A 22,761-nucleotide genomic window follows, 5' to 3' on the forward strand; every position below is an offset into this window, starting at 1 on the left:
ATGTGTTTTTCCCTTTAGGTCACCTGTAATGCTCAAGTGATGCGTTTACACAGTTGGAGCGAACAGCTTTTGGCGCCACAACAACAAGCTATACAGCTGAGCTGCCCGATGGGAAGACTTGTACGCTAAAAAGGCTTCTTTGCATTTACTGTAATTATTTTGGCAGCACACAAAGCCTTGGAAGCATCTAGGTGCCAATTACAGTGGTTAAGAGTTACATGGTTAATTGTTACAGTATGACAAGCCCAGCTTTCTGGTCCAGCACGGATGACAAGAGGGGACACAGAAGGCAAATATGGGGGGACGTAAAACCCTGAGGTAACAAGGTGATAGCTAGGTTACAAGGTTGAAATAGCTACATGCTTGCACGACTAAGATAAGATGAGGCATTCATGAATAATGCAAAAAAATACATGGTCCAGTGACGTGAAAGACAATGCGACAAGTGTTACTGATAAAGACAGTATGTCATACAATGACAAGCTGTGACATGATCTGATATGACAGGATATATCGCGGCATGGCACAAAATGAAGACAGATAACAGCAAAACAGGATGTATCCCAACATGACAAGATAGGTGTGGCGCGTTGGAGTAAGGATCCAGACAAAGGGATGGCATGTTTACAACAAACTTTATTTAAATATTGAAAATATTTATTTAAATAATGAAAAAGGCCTATCTTCCCCTATCTCTAAAGGGTTTACCCTACCTAATTAAAGAAGAACTTGGGTGCTCGTCATCAGGGTAGTTGTCAAACTCAAAATGCCTGGGGGCACTGTTGCACCAAGATGGTGGCATACGCATGAGCTCCGTGGAGGTGAGGAAATCCCAGGCATAATTCCGACATTTACAGCAGTGTGCCTGACACTCAAATTTGAGGAAAGCTGCCTGAAAGTTGTGGGCATTTAACGCCCAGCTCAGAAATCGGAAATATTGGCTCCTACCGCCGTCCTGAGCTGCAAACAGATGCGGGCCTGATCACGAGGCCTGGCTGAGGTGCAGAGTTTACATTGCTGGTGGCCCACCTGCAGCTTGGGGGGTGGGGAGGGGGGTTGGCGGCTGACCTGGTGCCTGGCTGCGGGAAACTTCTGGACAGCAAGCGGAGGGCAGAGGAAGAGAACCCGCCCGGCACACCATCTGAGCCTGACCTGTGGTAAATGGCTGGGGAGCCCCGCTGTGTGGACGGCTCCCCACACAGCAATGTGTGACAGACCGACCGGTTGGGGGGTGGGGGGGGCGTGGGGGGCTTCTGGAGCTGCCCCGCGGCCGCTATACACGCACTTGGCGAAGCACTCAGAACACAGTGACCACCGGCAGAGCAACAGGCCCTGCTGCAGGCGGCCACCACTAAGCCACCCCAGGCCCGCCTGCTGAGGCCAATACGAAGCTCGCAGAATCCGAGAAGATACTGTGCTGGCATCCAGAACTGCTTAAAACAAGTGGGCTTCTTCCCCCTTTTATATTCACATTAACCCGATACCACCTGCACCAGCAGCACATCAGAGGCCCAGCACGGGGGGGGAGGGTTTACCAGGTGGCTACAGTGAGCGGGCCAGTTCACTGTCCAGAACTCGTGCTACAGCCCTGTCGGAACTGCTACTGCTACCGGCAGCGTGCTGGACCACACTGCAAAGAGGGAAAGAAGAAAATAAATGTTTTTTTTGTGCCTACAGTGGGGCACAGTGGCTGGGAATTACTGGACAAGCACACATTGTGTAAGGGCGCCTGGCGGGCCTGGCATCCCCTCTCTGTCTGCTATTGCGGCGCTCCTGCCTGTTGGTGGTGGGGGGTGGATCAGGAAACATGCGACAGTGACCCGGGGGGGAATCCAAGCATTGCAGAGGGGGCAGACTAAGTGCAATTGCTGGAAGGCCTGTCAGAAGGGATCCAGTGGCAGTGGTGTTTGTGGCTGAGAAAGGGAGTTGCCGCACTGCTGCCCGCTGGTCAGGAAATATTGCTCGCAACGGGGCACATTGTAGACTATAGCGCTGGTGGCCTGCCATTCATCAAGAAGCAAGTGTGGTTTCCAGGAAAGGAGGTTGCTGCACTATTTCTATAGGGGATGGGTCCAAGAAGAGTGGGGCAATGATTTAGTTTGCAAAGCCCTCCCCTAAACACGTGGAAGCAGCGAGTGAGGGGACATCCGGGCAGGGGGAGGGAGCAATGTCATCGCCTCCTGTCGACCTACAGGGCATCCTGGCCATCATGCAGCAAGGATTCGCTTCTACCAATGACAGGTTGGATGGCATTACGGTGAATGCAACCACAATCCGCACTCAGCTGGAAAAAGCCACCCAGCATAAAACAGACTGAAATGGGGGTAGGCACGGCGGAAGATGCCATAACGGCACTACAGGGTACCCCAACGACCATGGCAAAGGAAATGGGCAGCATCAAGTTAAAGTGCGAGGATTTTGAGGCTAGATCGAGGCAGAACAATGTCCGAATTATTGGTGTATCGGAGGATGCCTTGAAGGGACCCGTGGAAATGGTAACTGAGGAACTGCTCAAGGAACTACTGGGGCATCCGGGCTGGTCCCAGATGTTTGTGGTGGATCCAGCACATAGGGCTTTGATGGCAAAGCCAAGGTCGGGGGATACCCCAGGCCAATAATCGCACACCTCATGGACTATATATAGATACAGGGACCTAGTATTTTTAGGCTGCACAAAAAAAAAATGGAATTGAGGATGGGTTTGAGTGTAGTCTGTATCCCGCCCTTCCTCCCCCCCGACTATAAGCTGGCGGTACAGCAAGAGAGACGTACTTTTGTTGGAGTGAAGAAACCTCTCAGGGAAAGGGGGACACCCTATGCCATGCTTTATCCTGCCCGACTGAGGCTATAATTCAACAAGACTTATTTCTTCACATTCCTGAGGAGGCTGCGTCATTCGTAGAGGCCAACAATCCGCTTCCGACGGGGAAATCCCCGGGGGCGAAGTAACATCTAAAAGTATCAAAATGTCTCACTTGAGGTTATGCAGTATGGGTGTGTAAATGATAATGCTTGTCTAGTTCTGGTTCGTTTTAAGGCTTGTGTCAGGCAACATACTAATAGAATGGGGAACTCCACTCGCCACGATTGCAGTCACCCCCAATGCGAGTGCATGTTATTATTGGGCATGGTAGGGTGGGAAGGGATTTGAGGGTAGGGACAAACAAAGTCGAAGTTCGGGGCACTATGAGGGTGGGGGTGGATGAGTTGGGTGGGGGGAGGTGGGATGCAATTGTTAAAAAACTGCACATGAATATAGAATGTTATGATCTAGGCACGAGGAGTGGCAGAACGGAGTGGAGTAGGCAGTTGCACATGAGGGCTGATGGCAGGGAACGACCCAACTAATGTAAAATTCCTTAGCTGGAATGTTCGGGGCTTGGGGATCCTGATAAAGATGCAGAAGGTAATGTCATATGTCAACAGGCTGGGGATTAAATTATTATTTCTGCAAGCAACAGACATGCTTGAACATCAGGCACGCAAGATGGCCCCGGGGTGGGGTTATTATACAACTTACTCTTCAAGGGCACAGGGGGGTTATGATTTTAGTACACCAGACACTGCCATTCAGCCACTCTGCAACAGAGCGCGATGACGGCGGTAGGTTTGTGTTAGTCCATGGGACACTGGGGAGTGCTGAAGTTCTCATGTTGAATGCCTACAGGCCCAATGTTGATGACCCTGCATTTTATGACGCATTGTTCCAAAGATGTGCTAGGTACCCTGCAGCGCTTGTCATTTGCAGAGGTGACTTTAACACGATACTAGATGTACGGCTCGACCTAGGTCACTGAAACGCGGCATGTGCTATACACACACACATAGAAGACCTGGGGATGAGAGATGGTGGGGTATGCTCAACAACAGCGCGCATTTACGTTTATTTCATCGGTGCATGATATGCACTTGTGCATTGATTTATGGCTGGCATTGCATGAGCTGTTGAATAGGTTGGATGAGTCTTGCATATGGCCCAGAACCTTGTCTGACCACTCCCCGGGGTTGCCAACGCTGGGTATTCCTGGGGGCTCGATTCCTCGCCTGCAGTGGCGATTCAAGGCTACATCTCTGGGGGACCCAGTCTTTCGTGCGTGCATGGCAGAACATATAGACAGTTACTTTGAAAATAATGAAGGGTCGGTCGCCACGCATGCAATTCTTCGGCAGGCGTTCAAGGTATACATTCGGGGCATGGCAATGTGGACTGAATGCGGGGTGCTTCGGGATATTAGGAGGGAGCTAAAACGGGGGGCGAGGAGGCTTTGGCAAGATAGCAAGCGGAGAGCACCAGTCATCCGTCGCCACTGGTTAACGAAGATGTAAAGGTACACCTAGATAAATATCGGGACGCAGCAGAAGGGTATTGTGATATTTCGATAGGCCAGCAGCAGCTCGCCGCTACAGGAAACAAGACCTGGAAAACTACTGGTGCAGATGTTGCGCACTGAGAAGGGCAGCGTCAATATCCCAAGCATTTACATTGGTATTTCTGAAAAAAAGGTAGCAACCGTCTCCATCTGGCAACCCTCAACTCATGCTCAGCCATCAAACATTCTGCTGACATCTTCCTTCTCCTTGAAGACACTGACCGGGACATACTTGTGCTTACGGAAACTGGGTTTACCGCCAGCTCAGTTACTTCCTTGGACTCACTCCTGGACGGCTACAAGATCACCTCTAAACCTCGACCCACACCGTACTGGCGGTGGAGTTGCCTTACTCTTCCCAGAGTTGATTCCTTCTACCATCCTACCCACTCAGCAGTATTCGTCCTTTGAGAGCCTAGTGTGCAAATTGGTCATCTCTCCTTCCACCTTGACCATTGCTACCATCTATCGGCCCCCTGGCACTTCTGCTCTTTTACTATTTGAGCGGCGGACTTCTGTTCCTCCCTAATCTCTACAACCTCAAACCTGCTACTAGTAGGTGACTTTAACATCCATCTAGACTCCCCTTGCACAGCAACCACCCCTTCACTGACCTCTGCTCCTCCCCATCACTCTCCATTCTACCCTCTTGCCCTACCCATTCTGCTGGACACACGTTAGATGCCATCATCCACTCCAACCTCACTCTCTTCTCCCCTGGTCGCCCCCTCTCCTGGACTAACTACTCTCTCCTCACCTCCCACTTGGGCTCCTTTGGCCCTGTGCTAACTCCTCAAAGCTCTGCCAACCGCGTTCATGAACATCCGTCCGATGAAACTAGTGTCAGCTGTCGCCTTCTCTTCCATCTTCATTCTCCCTTGCCCACCCAACCCACCCATTTCCGCGGACTCTGCCCTCAGCAACCTCTATTTGTCCATCACCAACACCCTTGACATCCTTGCTCCTGTCATGAGGGACTGCCTGAAACCTACCTCCAAGCCTAGTACCTGGTAAGATTCCAATCTTGCAGACCAAAAACAATTGCAGGGCTGCTGAACAGGAGGGGCACACTTCAGGCTCACCCTCTGACAAACTGGCCTGCCACCTGATCCAGAGACACTACAGACTCCCCATCCGTGCCAAAAAACAAAAAAAAGAGCCCACACTCAGGCACGAGTGTCCAATGCGTCCAACAACATGGCCAAACTCTTCAAAATCTGCAGGGAACTTGCCAACCCATCAGCAGCATCCTCTACCCCTACTTCTTCCCAGGCCCTCTGCAATGCATTCGCCTCACTTCACTATCAAAACCCAGGACATACTGTACAGCCTTGTCACACTCGAACCAACCCAACCGTTCCCGCTCCTCCCCCCTACCATTCACCCTCCCCCTTCCTCCTTGCCCTCCTTCACTCCTCTCTCTCCTAAAGAAGTCACCAGAGTTGTCAACTCCATGAAGGTTTCTTCCAAACAGGTTGCTCCTTGCTCCTCCAGAACCATCAAGGAAAGTATTGCCACTCTTCCCCTGCTCTGGCTGATCTCTGCAACCATTCCTTTGCTACTGATTCTTTTCCATCTTCCCTCAAGCACTCCCCTGTGTGCCCCCTCCTTACAAAACCCTCTGCAGACCCTTCCTGCCCAGCCAACTACCGTCCCATTTCCATCAACTCCTGGGACAACTGCTTGAGAAGCTGGCCCTCCCCCAACTCAACTCTCATACCGAACTTGTGGGCGGTCTACATGAGCATCCAGAGGCACGGAAACTGCTCTCCTGAACATCCATGAAGAACTGCTTGCATCTCTTGACTCCAACTCCCCCGCAGTTCTCATCCTTCTTGATCTCTCTTCTGCATTTGACACAGTGAATCAATCCATCCTCATAAAAAGGCTCCATGACACCCTTGCCATCTCAGAGCGGGCACTGCATTGGCTTACCTCCTTCCTAACTGGACTGTTCCTCCAATGCCATTCTGGGACCCTTCTCCTCGGCTACCTGTGGCGTCCCCCAGGGCCCCATTTTTTCACCCTGGCTAACATATACATTTCTCTGCTGGCACGACATTTCCTCCTTCTCCCCCAACTTCCAATGCTACGCTGACAATACACAGCTTTTCTTCAAACTTCCCACTGACGCCCTTGTACACTCCTTCATCCCTGGCTGCCTCTCTGCCATCCAGGCCTGGCGCACTGCCAATGACCTCTGTCTCAATGCCAGCAAAACAGATATTCTCCCTATTGGGTCACCTGCACCATACACTCTGGTCTTCCTCCATGCCCCCCCCACCCCTCCACTGCAGGTAGAAATCTCGTAGTCATCTTAGACTCCTCCCTTTCCTTCATCCCTCATATTCAGCACATTGTCAAGAAGTCCCAATTTCAGCTCTTCCTTCTCAAAGGGACTCTTCCCTTCCTCAGCTTCCCCCAGAGACTCAATGTCACCTGTGCTCTGGTTCTCTCCAGGCTAGACTACTGCAATAGCCTCCTCCTTAACCTTACTTCCTCCACCCTGCGACCCCTCCAGCTAAGCCAGAATAGGCAGCAAGACTTATCCTTGGCCTCAAGCCCAGGGACCGCATCTCTCCTGCCCTACAAAGCCTTCACTGGCTCCCGGTCTCAGCACAAATTAAATTCAAATCCCTCTGTATCATACACAAGGCTATCTGGGGCCGTGGACCATTATCTTCAACACTTCCTGACCAAATACTCTCCTTCTAGACTCCTCCGTTCCACCGGCACCAACTCCTTGCGTGTTAAGTGCTTTGCCAAACAGAGAGCTGGTGGGGGATCACTTTCCTCGGCTGGCTCCCTCCTGTGGAACAGCCTCCCCCTCCCTCTGCATCTTGAGCAAGACCTCCTTAAGTTCTGAAAAAGCCTCAAGACCTTTCCGTTTACCTCCTCCTCTCTTCCCTGTTAATCATACAACCACGTGACATATGTGCAGGGCCCTTGTGTGTCCTCGAGGCCTTGACCCCCCCCAGAGCTCTCATCCCAGCTGCTGTCTTTCTACTGCACTTACTTGGCTCACCCCACTGATCATGGTTGCACTTACGTTCTTCTACTCTTAGCACTTACCCGGAGCACTACTCCATGAGCATCAAATCACCTTATCCCTCACCCCCCCCACCTCTGCACTTGCACGTTCTGAACACTCACAATGCATAGTAGGTTTGTCTCCCCTTCCCTTATGCTCATTATTTGTTTGTACTATTAGAATTATTTATCCTTGCTCTAATTCATGGTCTTCCCCTGTCCCCTCCCAGTCTGTCCTGTGGGTGCTTTGAAACAGTTTGGCTAATTGTATAAGCGCCTAATAAGTGACCAATAAATAAATGTGATATTCTTGATACAGTTACTGAGACGAGGGAGATTACGCCTGATGCTTGCTTTAGCTGCAGCACCCTTCCCCAATCCCCTACCGGGTCTCCCATGGCTCCAGTTACCTCTTCTCTGCTGGAGCCATGACGCTTGTTCTTCCTGGGGTGTTGGGCCAAAGCGTTCCCATGGAACTTTCTCCCCACTTCTCTTTCTGCTTCCCGCTGCCTATTTTTGGCTCTGCGGAGTCCCCAGCCAGACAGTGTCAGCGCAGTTAATGGACCGCTAGGTCCACCTCCTCGAGGTCACGCCACCGACGGTCAGTTTCTAGCTTCCAGTCAGGCCTACTCTGCGTCAGCCTACAAAAGACTTATGCAATCTGCCGGTGTCCCCCTGACTGGAGGTTCGATTCCCCAGCATGGTTTCTTGCTTCCAGGATTGAACTTCCGGGGTCTGCCATGCTTCATGCCTGCTTCGCTTCTCATTGGGTTTTTTCTCCATTTTTATTTCATTGAGCTGGTTCCTCCCCAGCGAAGTGTCACAGTCCTTTGTGTCCACTGTGTATTCATGCCTCTTTGGGGCCACCTCTTCCCAGAACCTTCTGTGCTTGGCAAAGGAGTAGTTTGTATAATTCCATCAATCGTCTTTTTCACAGTACTCCTGGAAGATGACCCGAGAGCAGACTATGTCCATTTTAGTCTTCCTGATCTTGGCGGTATCAATATTTACAGGAAGAAACAAAGAAGTATTGCAATAGCTCACAGTAGGGCTTTCAGATTGTTTCTCAGCAGACTGGATGGGTTTCTTGGACTCAAGGGCAAGAGGGTTAGGGAGGCCCAATATGTAACTGGAGTCCTTGTCACCATGAGTGGAGTCTCTCCCTATGAAGTCCTGCTTTCCGCCACCCCTATGGGGAATGTTGCATTGTGGGCTCACCTCCCTAGCCTCATGCAGAAGGGTTCCCCCTGGGGAGAAGTGAGGTGATCCCATGAATCGTCGCATAGGACAGATCAGGTTATCATGTGTTAGGACTTGACATATATCATGCCAAGTCATCCTATTTCAAGTGCTTTAATGTGTTATGCCATGATCGGAACATACCATGATATTCCCAGTAAAGTCCAAGTTTGACAACCCAATAAGCTCAATTTTATATTCCCATCAAATTTTCAGTAAACTTGACTTTGCGAGCAAGTTTCCGCTTTGACATTTCCAGAAGGCGAGACAACTTGGGCATTCTGGGTAAGCTTGACACTCGAAGTAAACTGGACAGTCCCAGCAAGTTCCCCTCACTAAACTGAAAAATATTAAATTTGCACTACATATCCTAGCAAAAGCAGGCCAGTGCTTCAGAAATCAGGAGTGTGCTGTTCAATTTGAAAAGACAACACATTTCCCCTACGCTTTATAGAACGGAATAGTAAGCAGCGAGAATTACACAGACCAGGCATTCCAAATACTCAAGGCAAAAGTGTACAATACAACCCCATAAATGGACAACTAACGTTGCTGTGGGCGAATACTTAAAATGTTATTTCCACCTTTCTTCAACCTTACACCTTACACCTTGGAGGGGAAGATGTTAGCATAATGATTTTACTATGTTCGACAGTAAAGTTTGGTAGACAACAAAGGTCATTGCTTTGCTTTTAGTCCTGACTGACCTCATCAATTGATCATAATGCTCTTTGAAAACCGAGATAGCACATTACTAGTATGCTTGTCTGGCAGCATGCAGGATGAGTGGCGATCAGCATTTCCTGGATTACTAAATAGGTCTGCGGGTGAGAGGGCGGCAAACCAGGAAAATCAGAAAGATGGAGATTATGTTATTCAACTGAGTCAGTTTCTCAGACAATATGTGCAGATTTCTCAAGATAGAGGAACTGCATTCTACAAGATAAAACCAACATGTAGTTATGTTAGTTATGTAGTGTGGATACATGGAAAACTGTGTAGGCATATGTTTTCACTGGTGGAAACGATATGGCCACAAGGGAAATTAACGAAAAAATAATTGTAATGATACACTAATACCAACTCGCAATAAATGAGACTACAGAAATACAGACCTATTGAAGCAGGTTAAGAAAAAGAAAAGGGCCAAAAACCAATGCATTAGTAACCCGCTTATTGCTCGGACTCTCTCATAAGGGCAGGAATTTCAAAAGCTGCAATCGCAGATTAGCACAAAAAGGAATATAACAATCAAGATGAAGATATCTCCACAGTGTAAAACAAAGCTTAAAAAAGGCTTCCGAATGCACTGGAATGACTTGCCTGTAAAAGGGGCACACTGGACACTTCATAAAAAAAATTAAAAAAAAATACAACGTTCGGCCAATTATAGGCACTATTTACTTAACAGTGGAGTGCGAGGTATTCGTAGAGCAAAAAATAAATCTAACATGTCCAGATAGAACGTGGTTCATTTTATTTGGGAAATTATGGAAAAAATGTACCCAAGTTAAGGGCATTCACCCAGAGCTGTACCTCGAAATCGACGATCGTAGACCTCTTCACTAAACCTCGACATTACTACTTCTACCTAGCACAATAAGGAACAAGTTACTTACCTGTAACTGTTGTTCTCCAGCATGGGTCTGGCATGGATTCACATGCTCATGAATATTCCCCGTCGTCAGGCTGGGAATCCTCGGTAAAGAAAAAACCAGTATCAGTTTCGTTTCTGATCTGTCTTTCGTAGTAATAACCAATCACTGGTCTCTGCGTCATACTGACCACAGCCAATGACTGCCCTCTACCTAAGCACCGCCTCTGGCAGCCATCTTCAGATTTGGAAGCACGTGAAGTGGCAGTATGACCAAGTGAAGAGCCGCAGAGGGGTAGGCGGGAGGGTTCGCATGTGAATCCATGCCAGACCCATGCTGGAGAACAACAGTTACAGGTAAGTAACTTGTTCCTTCTCCAGCATGGGGTCTGGCATGGATTCACATGCTCATGAATAAAGAATACATAGCAGTACACACATGCACAACCACGGGAGGTGGCAAAGGCTCAACATTAAGCATCACATCAACTCAACATTAAGCATCTTACCTCCTCACCAGGCTCACCTCAGGCGAACAGGTTGCGCAGCACTGCTTGGCCGACCCTGGACTCCTCCCTGGAATCCCGGTCGACGCAGTAGAATTTCGTGAAGGTGTGCGTCGACCTCCACGTAGCAGCCCTGCATATGTCCAGCAGGGGCACACCAGATAGGAACGCCGTGGTAGCTGCGATCGCTCTGGTGGAATGGGCTCTCGGACGGCCAGGCAGCGGTCGGTTTGCCAACCGGTGACAGTACATGATACAGCCGGAGAGCCATCTGGAGATGGAAGCCTTCGAGAGAGCCTTCCCCTGATTGACAGGTCCAAAGTTCACAAAGAGTTGTGACGTCTTCCGAAAACCTTTCGTGCGGTCCACGTAGAACTTCAGCGCTCTAGCTACATCCAGCGAGTGCAAAGTCCTCTCAGCCGGCGACGAAGGCGACGGGAAGAACACAGGTAACACCAAGGGTTCGTTGAGATGAAAGTCCGACGGTACCTTGGGCATGAAGGAGGGGTGCGTCCTGAGCACTACCCTCGTGTCGTGGAAAGTCAAGTACGGGGCCTTGCAGGAAAGGGCCTGGATCTCTCCCACTCGTCGTGCGGAGGTGATGGCCACGAGAAAAGCTGTTTTCCACGATAGAAACTTCAACGGGGCCGAGTGCAGAGGCTCGAACGGAGGTCCCATGAGTTTGGTCAGCACCACGTTGAGCTCCCACGCCGGGGCCGGAGCCTTCACCGGCGGGAACGATCTGAACAGTCCCTTCATGAACTCTTTCACCAGACGATGAGACCACAAGGACGTCCGGCCCGTGGTTCTGGTGTATCGGGAGATCGCAGCAAGATGAATCTTGATGGACGCGTGTGCCAGACCAGCTTTGGCCAGCGTCAGCAGGTACGGCAGCACTTGGGGAGCCGTAATCCGTAGAGGGTTAACCTTCTGTGCGTGGCACCAGACAGAGAACCTCTTCCATTTGTGTCCGTAGCATTTAAGAGTCGAGGACGCCCTGGCCTTTGCAAGAACCTCTCTGCAATCGGCCGGTATGTCGTATCCTCCAAACTCTAGCGCTGCAGGAGCCAGGCCTGCAAGTTCAGCGACTTCGGGTCGTGGTGGAGGATGGCGCCTCCTTCCCTGGAGAGTAGATCCGCGTCCGCCGGCAGCTTGATTGGCGGGGACGCCGACAAGTCCAGAAGGTCCGGGAACCATATCTGCCTCGGCCACGCAGGTGCGACGAGGATCATCCTGCACCGTGACCTCTTGAGCTGGTTGACGAGCCGGATTAGCAGAGGCAAGGGAGGGAACGCGTAGAGGAACAGGCCCTCCCAGGGGAACGAGAAAGCATCGCCCATGCTCCTCGTCTGGGGAAACCTGCTGGCGAACCTCCGGCACTTGGTGTTCGTCGCCGTCGCGAACAGGTCGATCTGGGGTGTGCCCCACCGTCGGAAGAGGCGATCCACCAGATCCTGCCGTAGTTCCCACTCGTGGCACGAGCGCAGCTCCCTGCTGAGTGAGTCGGCGATGGTGTTTTTTATCCCTGCCAGATGAAACGGCACCAGAAGAATCCCTTGGGCGACGGCCCAATGCCACAGGTCCTGCGCCTCCTTGGACAGCGCTGGGGACCTGGTTCCGCCCTGTTTCCTGATGTAAAACATGGTGGTGGTGTTGTCGGTGAAGATCCTCACCACCTTGCCCTTGAGGGACGGAAGGAAGGACCTGAGGGCCCAAAACACTGCACGGAGCTCCAGGACGTTGATATGCAGGGACTTCTCCGTCGGGAGCCAGAGTCCCCTTGCGTGCAGATTTTCGGTGTGCGCTCCCCACCCTTCTAGGGAGGCATCCGTGGTCACAGTCACCTGGTGGGCTGGGGTCTGGAAGTCCATGCCCGCCGTCAGATGCGCGCGGGTGCCCCACCACCGTATCGCTCGTCGGAAACTCTCGTCGAGCTTGATCCTTTCCTCGAAGCTGCCCGTCGTCTGGATCCAGCGCGCATCCAGGAACTCTTGCAACGGGCGCATCCGGAGCCTGCACATGGGAATGAGGTAGATGCAGGAAGACATCATCCCGAGGAGGGACTTGATGGACCTCACCTTGGCCGCGTCGGCCACCAACATCCGTTGCACCTTGCCCAAGATGGTCCTGGTCCTCTCCTCCGACGGGGAGGCCAGAAGGGACACTGTGTCGAGCCTCGCTCCCAGAAACAGTGCGACTTGCGCGGGCACCAGGTGGGATTTGGCGTAGTTCACGGAGAATCCCAGGTCCGTGAGGAGTTGGACGGTCCTTGCCGTGTGGACCACGGCGAGCTCCCTCGTCTTGGCGCGGATGAGCCAGTCGTCCAGGTAGGGGTAGACGTGAATCCCCTCGCGGCGCAGCTGCGCCGCCACCGGTGCGAGGCACTTGGTGAAAACCCTGGGTGCCGACCGCAGTCCGAAGGGAAGGGCTTTGAACTGGTAATGACGCCCTTGGACCACGAATCTGAGGAATTTTCGGTGCCCCTTTAGGATGGGGATGTGGAAGTAGGCATCCTCCAAATCCAACGACGATAGGAAGTCTCCTTCCTCCAGCTGACCCAGGACGTGCTGGAGGGTGACCATCCGGAACTTCTGCGCCTTGATGAACTTGTTCAGGCGTCGCAGGTCCAGGATGGGGCGCCATCCTCCCGTCTTCTTCTTCACGAGGAAGTAACGCGAGTAGACTCCGGAGCCCCGAAGCCTCTTTGGGACGAGTTCGATGGCGCCCTTTCTGAGCATCGCCTTTACCTCCAGGAGAAGTTGAGGGACGTGAAGTTCTTTCCTGGCCACGGGGGGGACGCGCGGGCACCTTCTTTGAAACTCGAGCGCGTGGCCCCGGGCCAGGGCGTCCAGCACCCAACGGTCGGTGGAGATGGACTCCCACACGCTGACGAAGCCCGCCAGCCGGCCTCCCACCGGGGTGCTTCGGTGGGGGCCCGACCCCACGGCCGGTTCAATCCTGCTTGGACGCGGCCTTGCCGCCTTGGCCTCCTTGGCGACGACGGCGGGGGCCGCCAGACTTGCCTCGTCCTCTGTAGGCCTCTTGCGACGACGAGCGGGCCGCTTGACGGTAGGAAGCGAAACCGCCGCCGGAACCTTTGGAGGCGCCCTTGCCTCCGCCGCTCCGAAAGGGCGTCCGCCGTTGCTGCAGTACTCCAAGGGCCCGGGCCGTCTCAGTATCCGCCTTGATGGCCTGAAGGGAATCGTCCACTGTCTTCCCAAACAGGTTGTTCCCGTCGAAGGGCATGTCCAGGACCCTGGTCTGGACGTCCTGCCGAAAGTCCGTAGCCTTGAGCCATCCGCGACGTCGAAGGCAAACGCCGTTGCCCATCTGGCGGAACCCAGTGTCGGCGATGTCCGTCGCCACGGTGATGGCGTGGTCCGAGGCCACCTCACCTTCCTGCAGGATCTCAAGGGCCTCCGCCCTCTTGTCGTCCGGCAGAAAATCCAGCAGGGGAGCTATCTTGTACCAGAGTTCCCTGTCGTAGCGGGCCACGATAGCCAAGGCGTTGGCCGCTTTAATCGTCGTCGCCGCCGACGAGATGACTCTGCGTCCCATGGCATCCAATTTCTTTCCCTCGCCGTCCGGCGGGGAAGTCGACATGGAGGCCGCACCCCCCCCCGCTTTCTTCCTGGCTGCCGCGGAGACGACGGAGTCCGGGGTAGGCTGCGCCCGGAGGCATAGGGGGGCCGAGTCCGGGACCCGGTACTTTTTCTCGTACCGGTCTCTTTTCGCTGGCGTCGTGGAAGGGTTCTTGAGGAGGGAAAGGCCCTCATCCCAAATGTCGTCCAACAGAGGCACTGCGAGGACCGTCTTCCTCTTGGTCTCGCGCCGTTGGTAAAGGAAGCCTTCCTTTTTCTTCTCCTCAGGGCAGAGTTGGAAAAGCTCGGATGCCCTGGCGATCATTGAGTGGAACGATCCAATCTCGTCGGGCGGAGAAGCCCTGGTGAGAGGCGACGACGGAAAATCCTCGTCGTATGCCTCGTCGTCCGTACCCGTCGCTGCCGTGTCAGTCCCCGTATCATCCCCTCGGGTGGACGGGGAGGAGGGCTGGACGGGGCGCGACGGTTGAAAAGGAGGCGGTGGATGGATCCTTCCTTTCTTGGTAGGGGGAACACCAGAAGGTCCCGGTTCTGGATCCCCCGACGGGAGAGGTTCCTCCGTCGGTAACGGTAGTCTCGTCCTTATCTCGGAGCATAAGGACTGTATAGCCAACAAAATGGCCGCTGAGTTGTCTTGCGGCGCTGGCAGAGGGGAATCCGACGGGCGAGCAGGGGCCCCGTCGGTATCCTCGACGATGTCGTCGTCGTCACCTGCGTCGGGGCCCATTCCGACGGGCTGGTCTTGTTCCACGCCTAGGCCGTGGCTTAAGACCTCGATCAGTTCCTCTTCTGAGGTTGAGGCCGAATCTACGACGACGCCCTGCCCCCCCTTCTTCCCCACGGAGGGTTTCACGGGGGTCCTATCGATGGGCACGAAAGAAGACTCCCTCCGAGGAGGCAGGGAGATTCTGGGCCCCGAGGCCGCCACCACTGGTGCAGCCTCCACAGGCTGGGCCAGGGCCGCCGCGACCGTTTCGATAGAGGGCTTGGTCGAATGGATCAAGGCCTTCACCACCTTAGGTGCGCTCACCGCCTTATCCTTGAGGGAGGGGGCACTGCCACGCTCCTCCTCTGCCTTAGAGCTCGACCGGGGTCTCTCCAGGAGCTTCGCCGGGTGCTCGGCCTTCCTCTTACCCGACCCAGAGCGTTGGCTCGTGGTTGATGGTGCCGGGGAGGGTGCGCCCTGCCTGGCGCCCGTAGAGCCCGACCGTTCGGCGCTCCCGGTGCCAGCGGACTCGCGGTGCTTGGCCTTATGTTGGGCCCCCGTCGCCGGGGCGCCCTCAAAGGTCTTAGAAGACCGCTCAGATTTCTTCTTCTTCTCGCCAGACGGGCTCTTACCCTCCAGCCAGCTGGCGAGACGTTGATGGCGGTCCTTCATGGTCCGTTCCGACATGTTGCCGCAAAACGCACAGTCCTTCTCCACGTGCGTCTTGTCCCCATGAAGGCAGTAAAGGCAGAAAGAGTGTTCGTCCTCCTTGAAGACGTTCTGCAGCTGGCATCCAGGGCAGGCCCTGAACAGCTTTCCGGGCGTCGAGCTTCCCTTCTCCTGGGCCATCTCCGAGACCGGGCCTGAGAAGCTTCTGGAGTCCTCCGAAGTGTAGCTCGACGAAATCTTCACCCTTGAGGGGCACAGATGAATCCGACACGGGTCCCCGTTGATCGGATGTAGGATCGGTGGAGCTTGAGGCTCTTTTGACCGAAAGAATCGAAGTTTTTGTGAAAAAGCGCGAAAAAATAGCACTAACGCTCGAGAGCAATAGCACGAGGATCCCAACACATGAACGTGCGGTAAAAATCTGAAGATGGCTGCCAGAGGCGGTGCTTAGGTAGAGGGCAGTCATTGGCTGTGGTCAGTATGACGCAGAGACCAGTGATTGGTTATTACTACGAAAGACAGATCAGAAACGAAACTGATACTGGTTTTTTCTTTACCGAGGATTCCCAGCCTGACGACGGGGAATATTCATGAGCATGTGAATCCATGCCAGACCCCATGCTGGAGAACAGTCTTAAGCAGCAGAGTGAAAGGTAGCAGCTTTGTCCATTCATTAATAGATTATTACTGGGGCACAATAGTGGCAAAAGAAACATGTTTACATTCCATCTCATACCACTCGGTCCACTGCATTGCAGGATACCCAAGCAGATGCCATAGCACTTTTAGAATTTACGAACCCAGTGGGTTCGCGTAATCATCTCTTCTCAACATGGCTCGGACCCGCTTTCTTCATATGGAGAGTGGGAGGTGGGAGAAGTTTGGATTTTTCATATTTTCTGTCTTTCTGGTTTAGCCAACTATTGGCTTAAAAAATCATGAATTGCAATGTCTGAGCTTGCTTATTCTCAGTTCCTGAAGCACCTTTTTTGTTTAACATGCATAGAGGGTCAGATAGCACATTTGTGTGCTTTTAAAAAAAAGTTTGTTTTCATCCTTTCCAAAGAATTTGTGCTGACAGAGCTCTGAGGAAGTTCCTGCAGGCTATTAAACGCAGAACCATGGAAGGTGGCCTTGTCAGAAGATGCACCGCCTAACTCAAACTGAAAGGCTGATTTCACACCAAAACGCAGGAGGACACCAGAGCTGAAGCTGAAGAACCTACGGCGATGCAGTGTGGAAGAAAACGTTCAGTTTCCAGACAAGGCGGAGGTGTCCTTTCAAGGACTCAAGGATGATTCAGCCCATGTGACACATGTTGGCAGATCCTCCAATCAATGTTTACCCTCCAACACCATGCTGCACGATTTTTGGACAATCAGGTAAAACACAGTTGAACAACTTTATAAAAAAGAAAAGACGAGAATACTGACTAATGGACTGGAACTCTAAACCTAGACCTAGGCACTGGCACAGTGCTTTCTTCTGCAGTGTCTTTCTGTTTATCAGGTGCACCAGAGAATGTTGACTTTATTTGCCAGATAGCAAAAGACATCCTTTCAATCTCTGTATCAACTATGTCTAGAACCTTGAACTTTGATTCCCAACATGAAGTGGCTCTTCACTCAATCCCTTCAGCAACAGAGTCTAACAACTTGGACTTCACTTCCCAGCATGTAATAGCTCTCAGTTCAATCATGTAATAAAGTGAAGAGAGGACAGTCTAAAAAAGCTTGCTGAGACCCTGTGAAAACTAACACCAGCCAGGAGCAGAGCAAGCAGTAACAAGATGAAGGAAGCCAGTGGTAACCAAGGGAGAACCAGAATGTTTGACACCAAAGAAAAACTGCAAAGCTACAGGGGGTTGAAAATCGGGGGCGAAACAAAGATGTGTAGTGCAAGCCCTCCGAAATCACATGCCAATCTCCCAACTGAGGGCGGCATGAATATGTCAGAAAAGAAGAGACTCTGTCATGCAAGAAAAACCTGTGGCAGAGAGAACGCAGCAGACTGGGTCGAACAAGGACCTTGGGGGAGAGAATCTGGAGGACTCTTGAGGGAGAAAAAGGTTTGGACAGCAAAGTGATCAGAAAAGAGGAGAGAATGGGCACAGAAGTGTCAAGAAGCAAATAGTAAAAAGAAATGCTGCATGCAGGAACCAAATTTTGAAGACTAATGGAGCCACTTTGGAAAAGCACAACTTGGAGTGCTCACTGTTGGAATTTGCATGTGCAACGAGAGAAGCACTGTAAACCGGGGCATGAGATTTGAAGGTCGCAAGAGAATGAACAACAACTCTAATGGGGGCGTCCAAAGTCTGTGGAAGAAACATTCTAAAACCAAAAACAGGCTAGAGTTTCAGACCACCAACAATCTATCCAGTTTTTTTGTAAAAAATAAATAAATAAAAAGATTCTATCAATCATACACTGATTTATTTCATCATTCATTTGAGGGTCACAATCTAGCAACATGCGCTGGAACTTGGAATTTAAAAACCAGATTGCTTGGGTGTTTCCCACTTTCTCGAGCTGATCTGGAGCTTGGACATCAAGTCCCACCAGATCTTTTGCTTGCAGGGAACTTGGACTACAAGTCCCCAAAGACATTTGATTTATTTTGGGGTTCTAAGAAACTTTGCTCCTGGTTCCAAACAACAACTTTATGTACCTCCTCTTGCCCAATATGGGTTCTCCTAATGTTTTGCTCTTCTACCCCGACTCACATGTCTGTACTTGGGGTTCTCCTCCGACGCTTTATTTTGCCCACTGTCCTTACACAGACTTTTTTTCAGATCTCTGCCTTTGACTCGCAAGTCAGTGCTTCTCCATTTCTTTACACTCACATAGGCTTTACGGTTCTTCAGTATGGGGCCCTCCAACATGTTCTGGTCTTGTTGGGAACGTTTCACAGTGCTGTCTCTGGCTCCCTCCGCTTTCCTTTCTTGGCAGCCAGGATGTTTGGTTGTCTTTTCCAGGCCTCATCCGGCAGTTATGCTGGGGTCAGCTGATCTGTCATACTGCTTTGTTCTACTGACAACCGTCAGTGGCACAGCCTTCTCCATTCTTGAAGTACACCAATTCCCATGCTCATATGCGTTTGGTGCCACAATTACAACTTGTCTCTGCTCTGCCCTTACAACAATTTTTGTAACTGGCTTCTGCAGTCTTCTACAGCAGCAGTCTGCAGAGTGCTTCCACCATGCTCACCAAATCTACTCTCTCTGCCTTCCCCTCTCTCTGGCCAGTGGGGCCATAGGATGCACAGTACCAATGATTACACACAAAACAAAGGCGCTGGCGTCTCAGTGCTTGAGGCGAGCACTTCACAACAACGATTCATTATTGGATGGGGATACTATCTATTTGCTTGGATCCTGGAGATTTGTTTTCTCATCCTAGCAACTGCAGCTAAACAATGGTGCAATTCTAGCCAAACACCATCTTCCCGCTCTTCAAATGGTCAGCTGAAATGATTTAACCAGGTCTGTGGCTCAGTGGAGTAATGCACCCACTACAGCGACCTGTGTTTGACCTCATGGTCACAGGTTCGAATCCCGGCAGGTCTACTCAGCCCTTCATCCTTCTGAGGTCGGTAAAATGAGTACCATTAAGTTGGCTAACAATAAACATCTGTTATTAGCGCCAAGATACCCCTTCGGGGGTGAATGTGCGCTTTACAAATATGCCCGTTATGTATGTCTGTTAATTATGATAGGTTATTTTTTTTTGTATCCATGTAGAAATATATAGAAAGTAATGCAGTATGTCACAAATGACCTCAAGAACACACCAACTCTCAAAGACAATTCAAGGGGTTTAATAAAAGGGGCTGAAAAAGAGCTCACTAAGGGCCATCCCCCACTCTCTCGTCACCTGTGGGCGGTTCTCTGCATTGCCCAGACGTCCCTATACTACGAGGTGGTCACTAGAGATCAGTAACTCCTAACATCTAGGCAAACGCTTTAGCTATCCAACTTCCTCTAGGATCAGTCAATCTAGGTGACCCCTAACCAGGGTGATGCAACACTGTTTTTCAAGTAAATGTGCCATCCTATTACACAGGTCTTGCAAGGTCATTTACTTGCACGCTTTTATATCCCTCTCCCTGATGTTATATCCTTCCTTTCCCTGTCTTCTATTCCCATCCCTTCTTCCTCCCACTCTCCTCGCCCTGTCTGACCCTTCAATACGCCTAATGCTCTTCGCATTGTGACTACTTGCCACTCTACTACTCTCCCCTCTACTACCCTTCCCTCAACTACTATCACTGCACTCCACCCCTCCTCCTTTCAGTCATCTTTCTTTCACTCAACCTTACTCCCCGACACTGCCACTTCATTCGCACTCAACCATGCATGCACTCTCACACCCAAGTACCACTTTCTCTCACCGACACCGTACCTTGCACACGCTCTTTATAATCTTCTTCCACAATCTGCGGCACCATGCTTCCTCATGGTCTCTCGGTCTGCCTTCTCCTTTTACCTCACCCGAACAACCCACACTACCTTGAACCGTATGCCCCTTTTTATGTTCCCCCTTCCATTGGTTCCCCACCTCAGCCGGCTCCTGAGGCAACCAGTGTGTTTCTTTCCAGCAGGGGCCAGGTTACAGGTAGTAAGTAGAAAGCATATAACATACTTTAGGCCCGCTCTCGTTTTGTTGAGGTCCGCCGATGTTTGACAAAGGCAGCCCGCTACAGGTATGGCCAATTTCATAGTTTGTTTTTGGATCAGGTTGCCTCTGGAACTCCGGTTTGATGTGCGTGACTTTTGTCTGCTGTTCCATGTGTCGCTGCCCCGCTTTCCGGTGAGCCGCTGCATTCGAGTTTCCAACACTAGGAATACAGGCATTCGTGGTCGTATGGAGAAAGAGAAAGAATACTGACCAGCGTTGTGCACAACAGCTATAGGGCAAGAAGAAGTGAAACTTTGTAAATTTAACCAGGTAGAGGTCAGAGGGACAGGGACCCTTCCAACTCCTACACGCCACCTCTGGGGCAGGACTGGCTATGGCAAGTACCTTGGTTAGCCTCCTGCCCCCAGTTGAGAGGGGTCCCCATCCCCTCTTGATAGGCAGCTCCACGACCCTGTCACAAACAGCATTAAGTATAGTACGGACTTAATTACAGGGTACCAGGCATGACTGGAGACTTGCAGAAAACATGAGTGTTTTCTATAATTAATTACTTTTTTTACAGCTTTAAAGAGTGCAACTATGTGCTCTCATAGCCATTAAAGCCAATTCTGAATAAAAAAAAAATAAAGAACACATTTGTGGACTATGTTTTCAGCACACACCTTACTCTGATTATATCGGGCAATAGTTCTGCCGATTCATACATTGGCATAACTAATGGTTGTTTTTTACCAGCTACAAAAGCTTTTCTTGATGTGCAGAATGCACAACACCCAGAATAACTCTGCCCTTTCAAACTCTTTGTTGGTACTTTATATTCAACAGCACCTTACACAATATGTAGGTGAGGATTGTGTACAGGCTTCTGGTTCAGAATGAACCTACAATTAATGAGTCGTAATGCTGATGCCATCTATGCATTGCCTTTGCACTAATCATCATATCTGACAACTAATTAGTTAAATAAAGGTGCAAACAACTTGGAAAGTATGAACAAAAGATTGACCACACAAAGATTTGCAATAGTTTGTGTCCAGAATCATTTAACAGTGATCTCAGACATTATAATTAAAGGACCAGTGGATTCACAAACCTAAATGCAAACACATGTCAGTCAACCACGATACTTGAGCTGCCCAGGATTAGCTAACACACTGCAGTGAACAGTGGCTACTTTTGAAGTTAATGCAGGTTACCTTGGTTTTCAAACATGCACATGGGTCCATCTCTCTGATAGTTGGCCACACGGGTTCTATATGGACAGTTAACAGGTAACTGTAGATAGTTTGCCCCCAAGCGATGTCTGTGGGTATCAGGGTAAGAGAAAAGACGGCCCTGAAATACAAATACATCATTTCAATTTTAAACATCAAACAAAAGCACAAGTTACCTTTCACAAAACTTTGCATGTACTATATACTTTATTGGAAGACAGACAAGAACATGTCTTTCCCAGTGGAGAAAGGTAGAAAATTGAGCCTTGCGATTTTCCCAGTTGCAGTATACACGACAAAGGTTTCGTTGCATGGTGGGCAGTGTAAGGAAGGAGTCTTTCGACTCTCTGCTCATGGACTGAGAGGCACAGATTCACATCTTGGTAACAGTTTTTCCCTCACGCTTTCCCAGTCTAACATAGTGGTAGCATTGGCTGAGCAGTCGAGGTCAACCCTTGGGAGTGGGCTTGGGCAGTTCAAGATAATAAAACATTCCAAAGGACACATTCCGCCCACCGATACCTCATCTCTGATATGTCCCAGATGACACAGCCGTTCCCGGAAAAACGTATGTTAGCCAGAAGGTGGCATTGTTCAGCTCCGTCGTCAAACATCTTCTCTCGGTCGCATCTCATGTCAAGTCGGCATTATAGGCATGCAAGACCGTAGCCATCGGCGCCATTTGCTTTAGCTCCTTTTTTCTACAGAAATGAATCAGAAAATTCTGATTTTCACTTGTCCAAAAAAACCAAAATGTTAGATAGGACTAAAACAATAAAATAAAGATTTTAAAACCTGTACATCATGCCATCAGTCCATTTCTGTGACAAATTTCCACTGCGCGTGTCTCTTCTACTGAGGAAAAACCATGAAACAGAGGACTGCGGATCATGTCAGATGAGGACGGCAAAGGCACTTAGAGAAAGAGTGCCAAGGCTATATATGGCCACGTCAAAATCGATGCCTTAGAAGAGGAACAAAAAAATGGAGAGAAAAAGATCACTGACCCCATAGTCGTCGAACCATCCTTCGAGATCAGGGGAAAAGAAAGAAGACCTGGCATCACCATTCGAGAAGGCGTTCTTCCTCATTGTCAAGGAAGCATAAAAGAAGCTGGTCGAGGCCCGAGATCCCTTCAACATCATCCTTCAAAAGGAGTGGGGGCTCCATGGAAACAACAGGCCACAGAGG

General features: G+C 50.8%; 1 protein-coding gene across 1 annotated transcript in view; it reads right to left on the minus strand.

Moving 5' to 3' along the window:
* The window catches only part of LOC138503559 (catalase-like), a 515,936-nt gene that overhangs the window by 200,148 nt on the left and 293,027 nt on the right, over positions 1 to 22,761 (minus strand). The window contains exon 9 of the mRNA XM_069623379.1: positions 21,553 to 21,691. Within this exon, the coding sequence (XP_069479480.1) occupies positions 21,553 to 21,691 (139 nt within the window). The remainder of the gene's footprint in view (positions 1 to 21,552; positions 21,692 to 22,761) is intronic.

This window comes from Ambystoma mexicanum, chromosome 11 (genome assembly GCF_040938575.1).
Source record: "Ambystoma mexicanum isolate Mex_15411 chromosome 11, UKY_AmexF1_1, whole genome shotgun sequence".
Taxonomy (NCBI): domain Eukaryota; kingdom Metazoa; phylum Chordata; class Amphibia; order Caudata; family Ambystomatidae; genus Ambystoma; species Ambystoma mexicanum.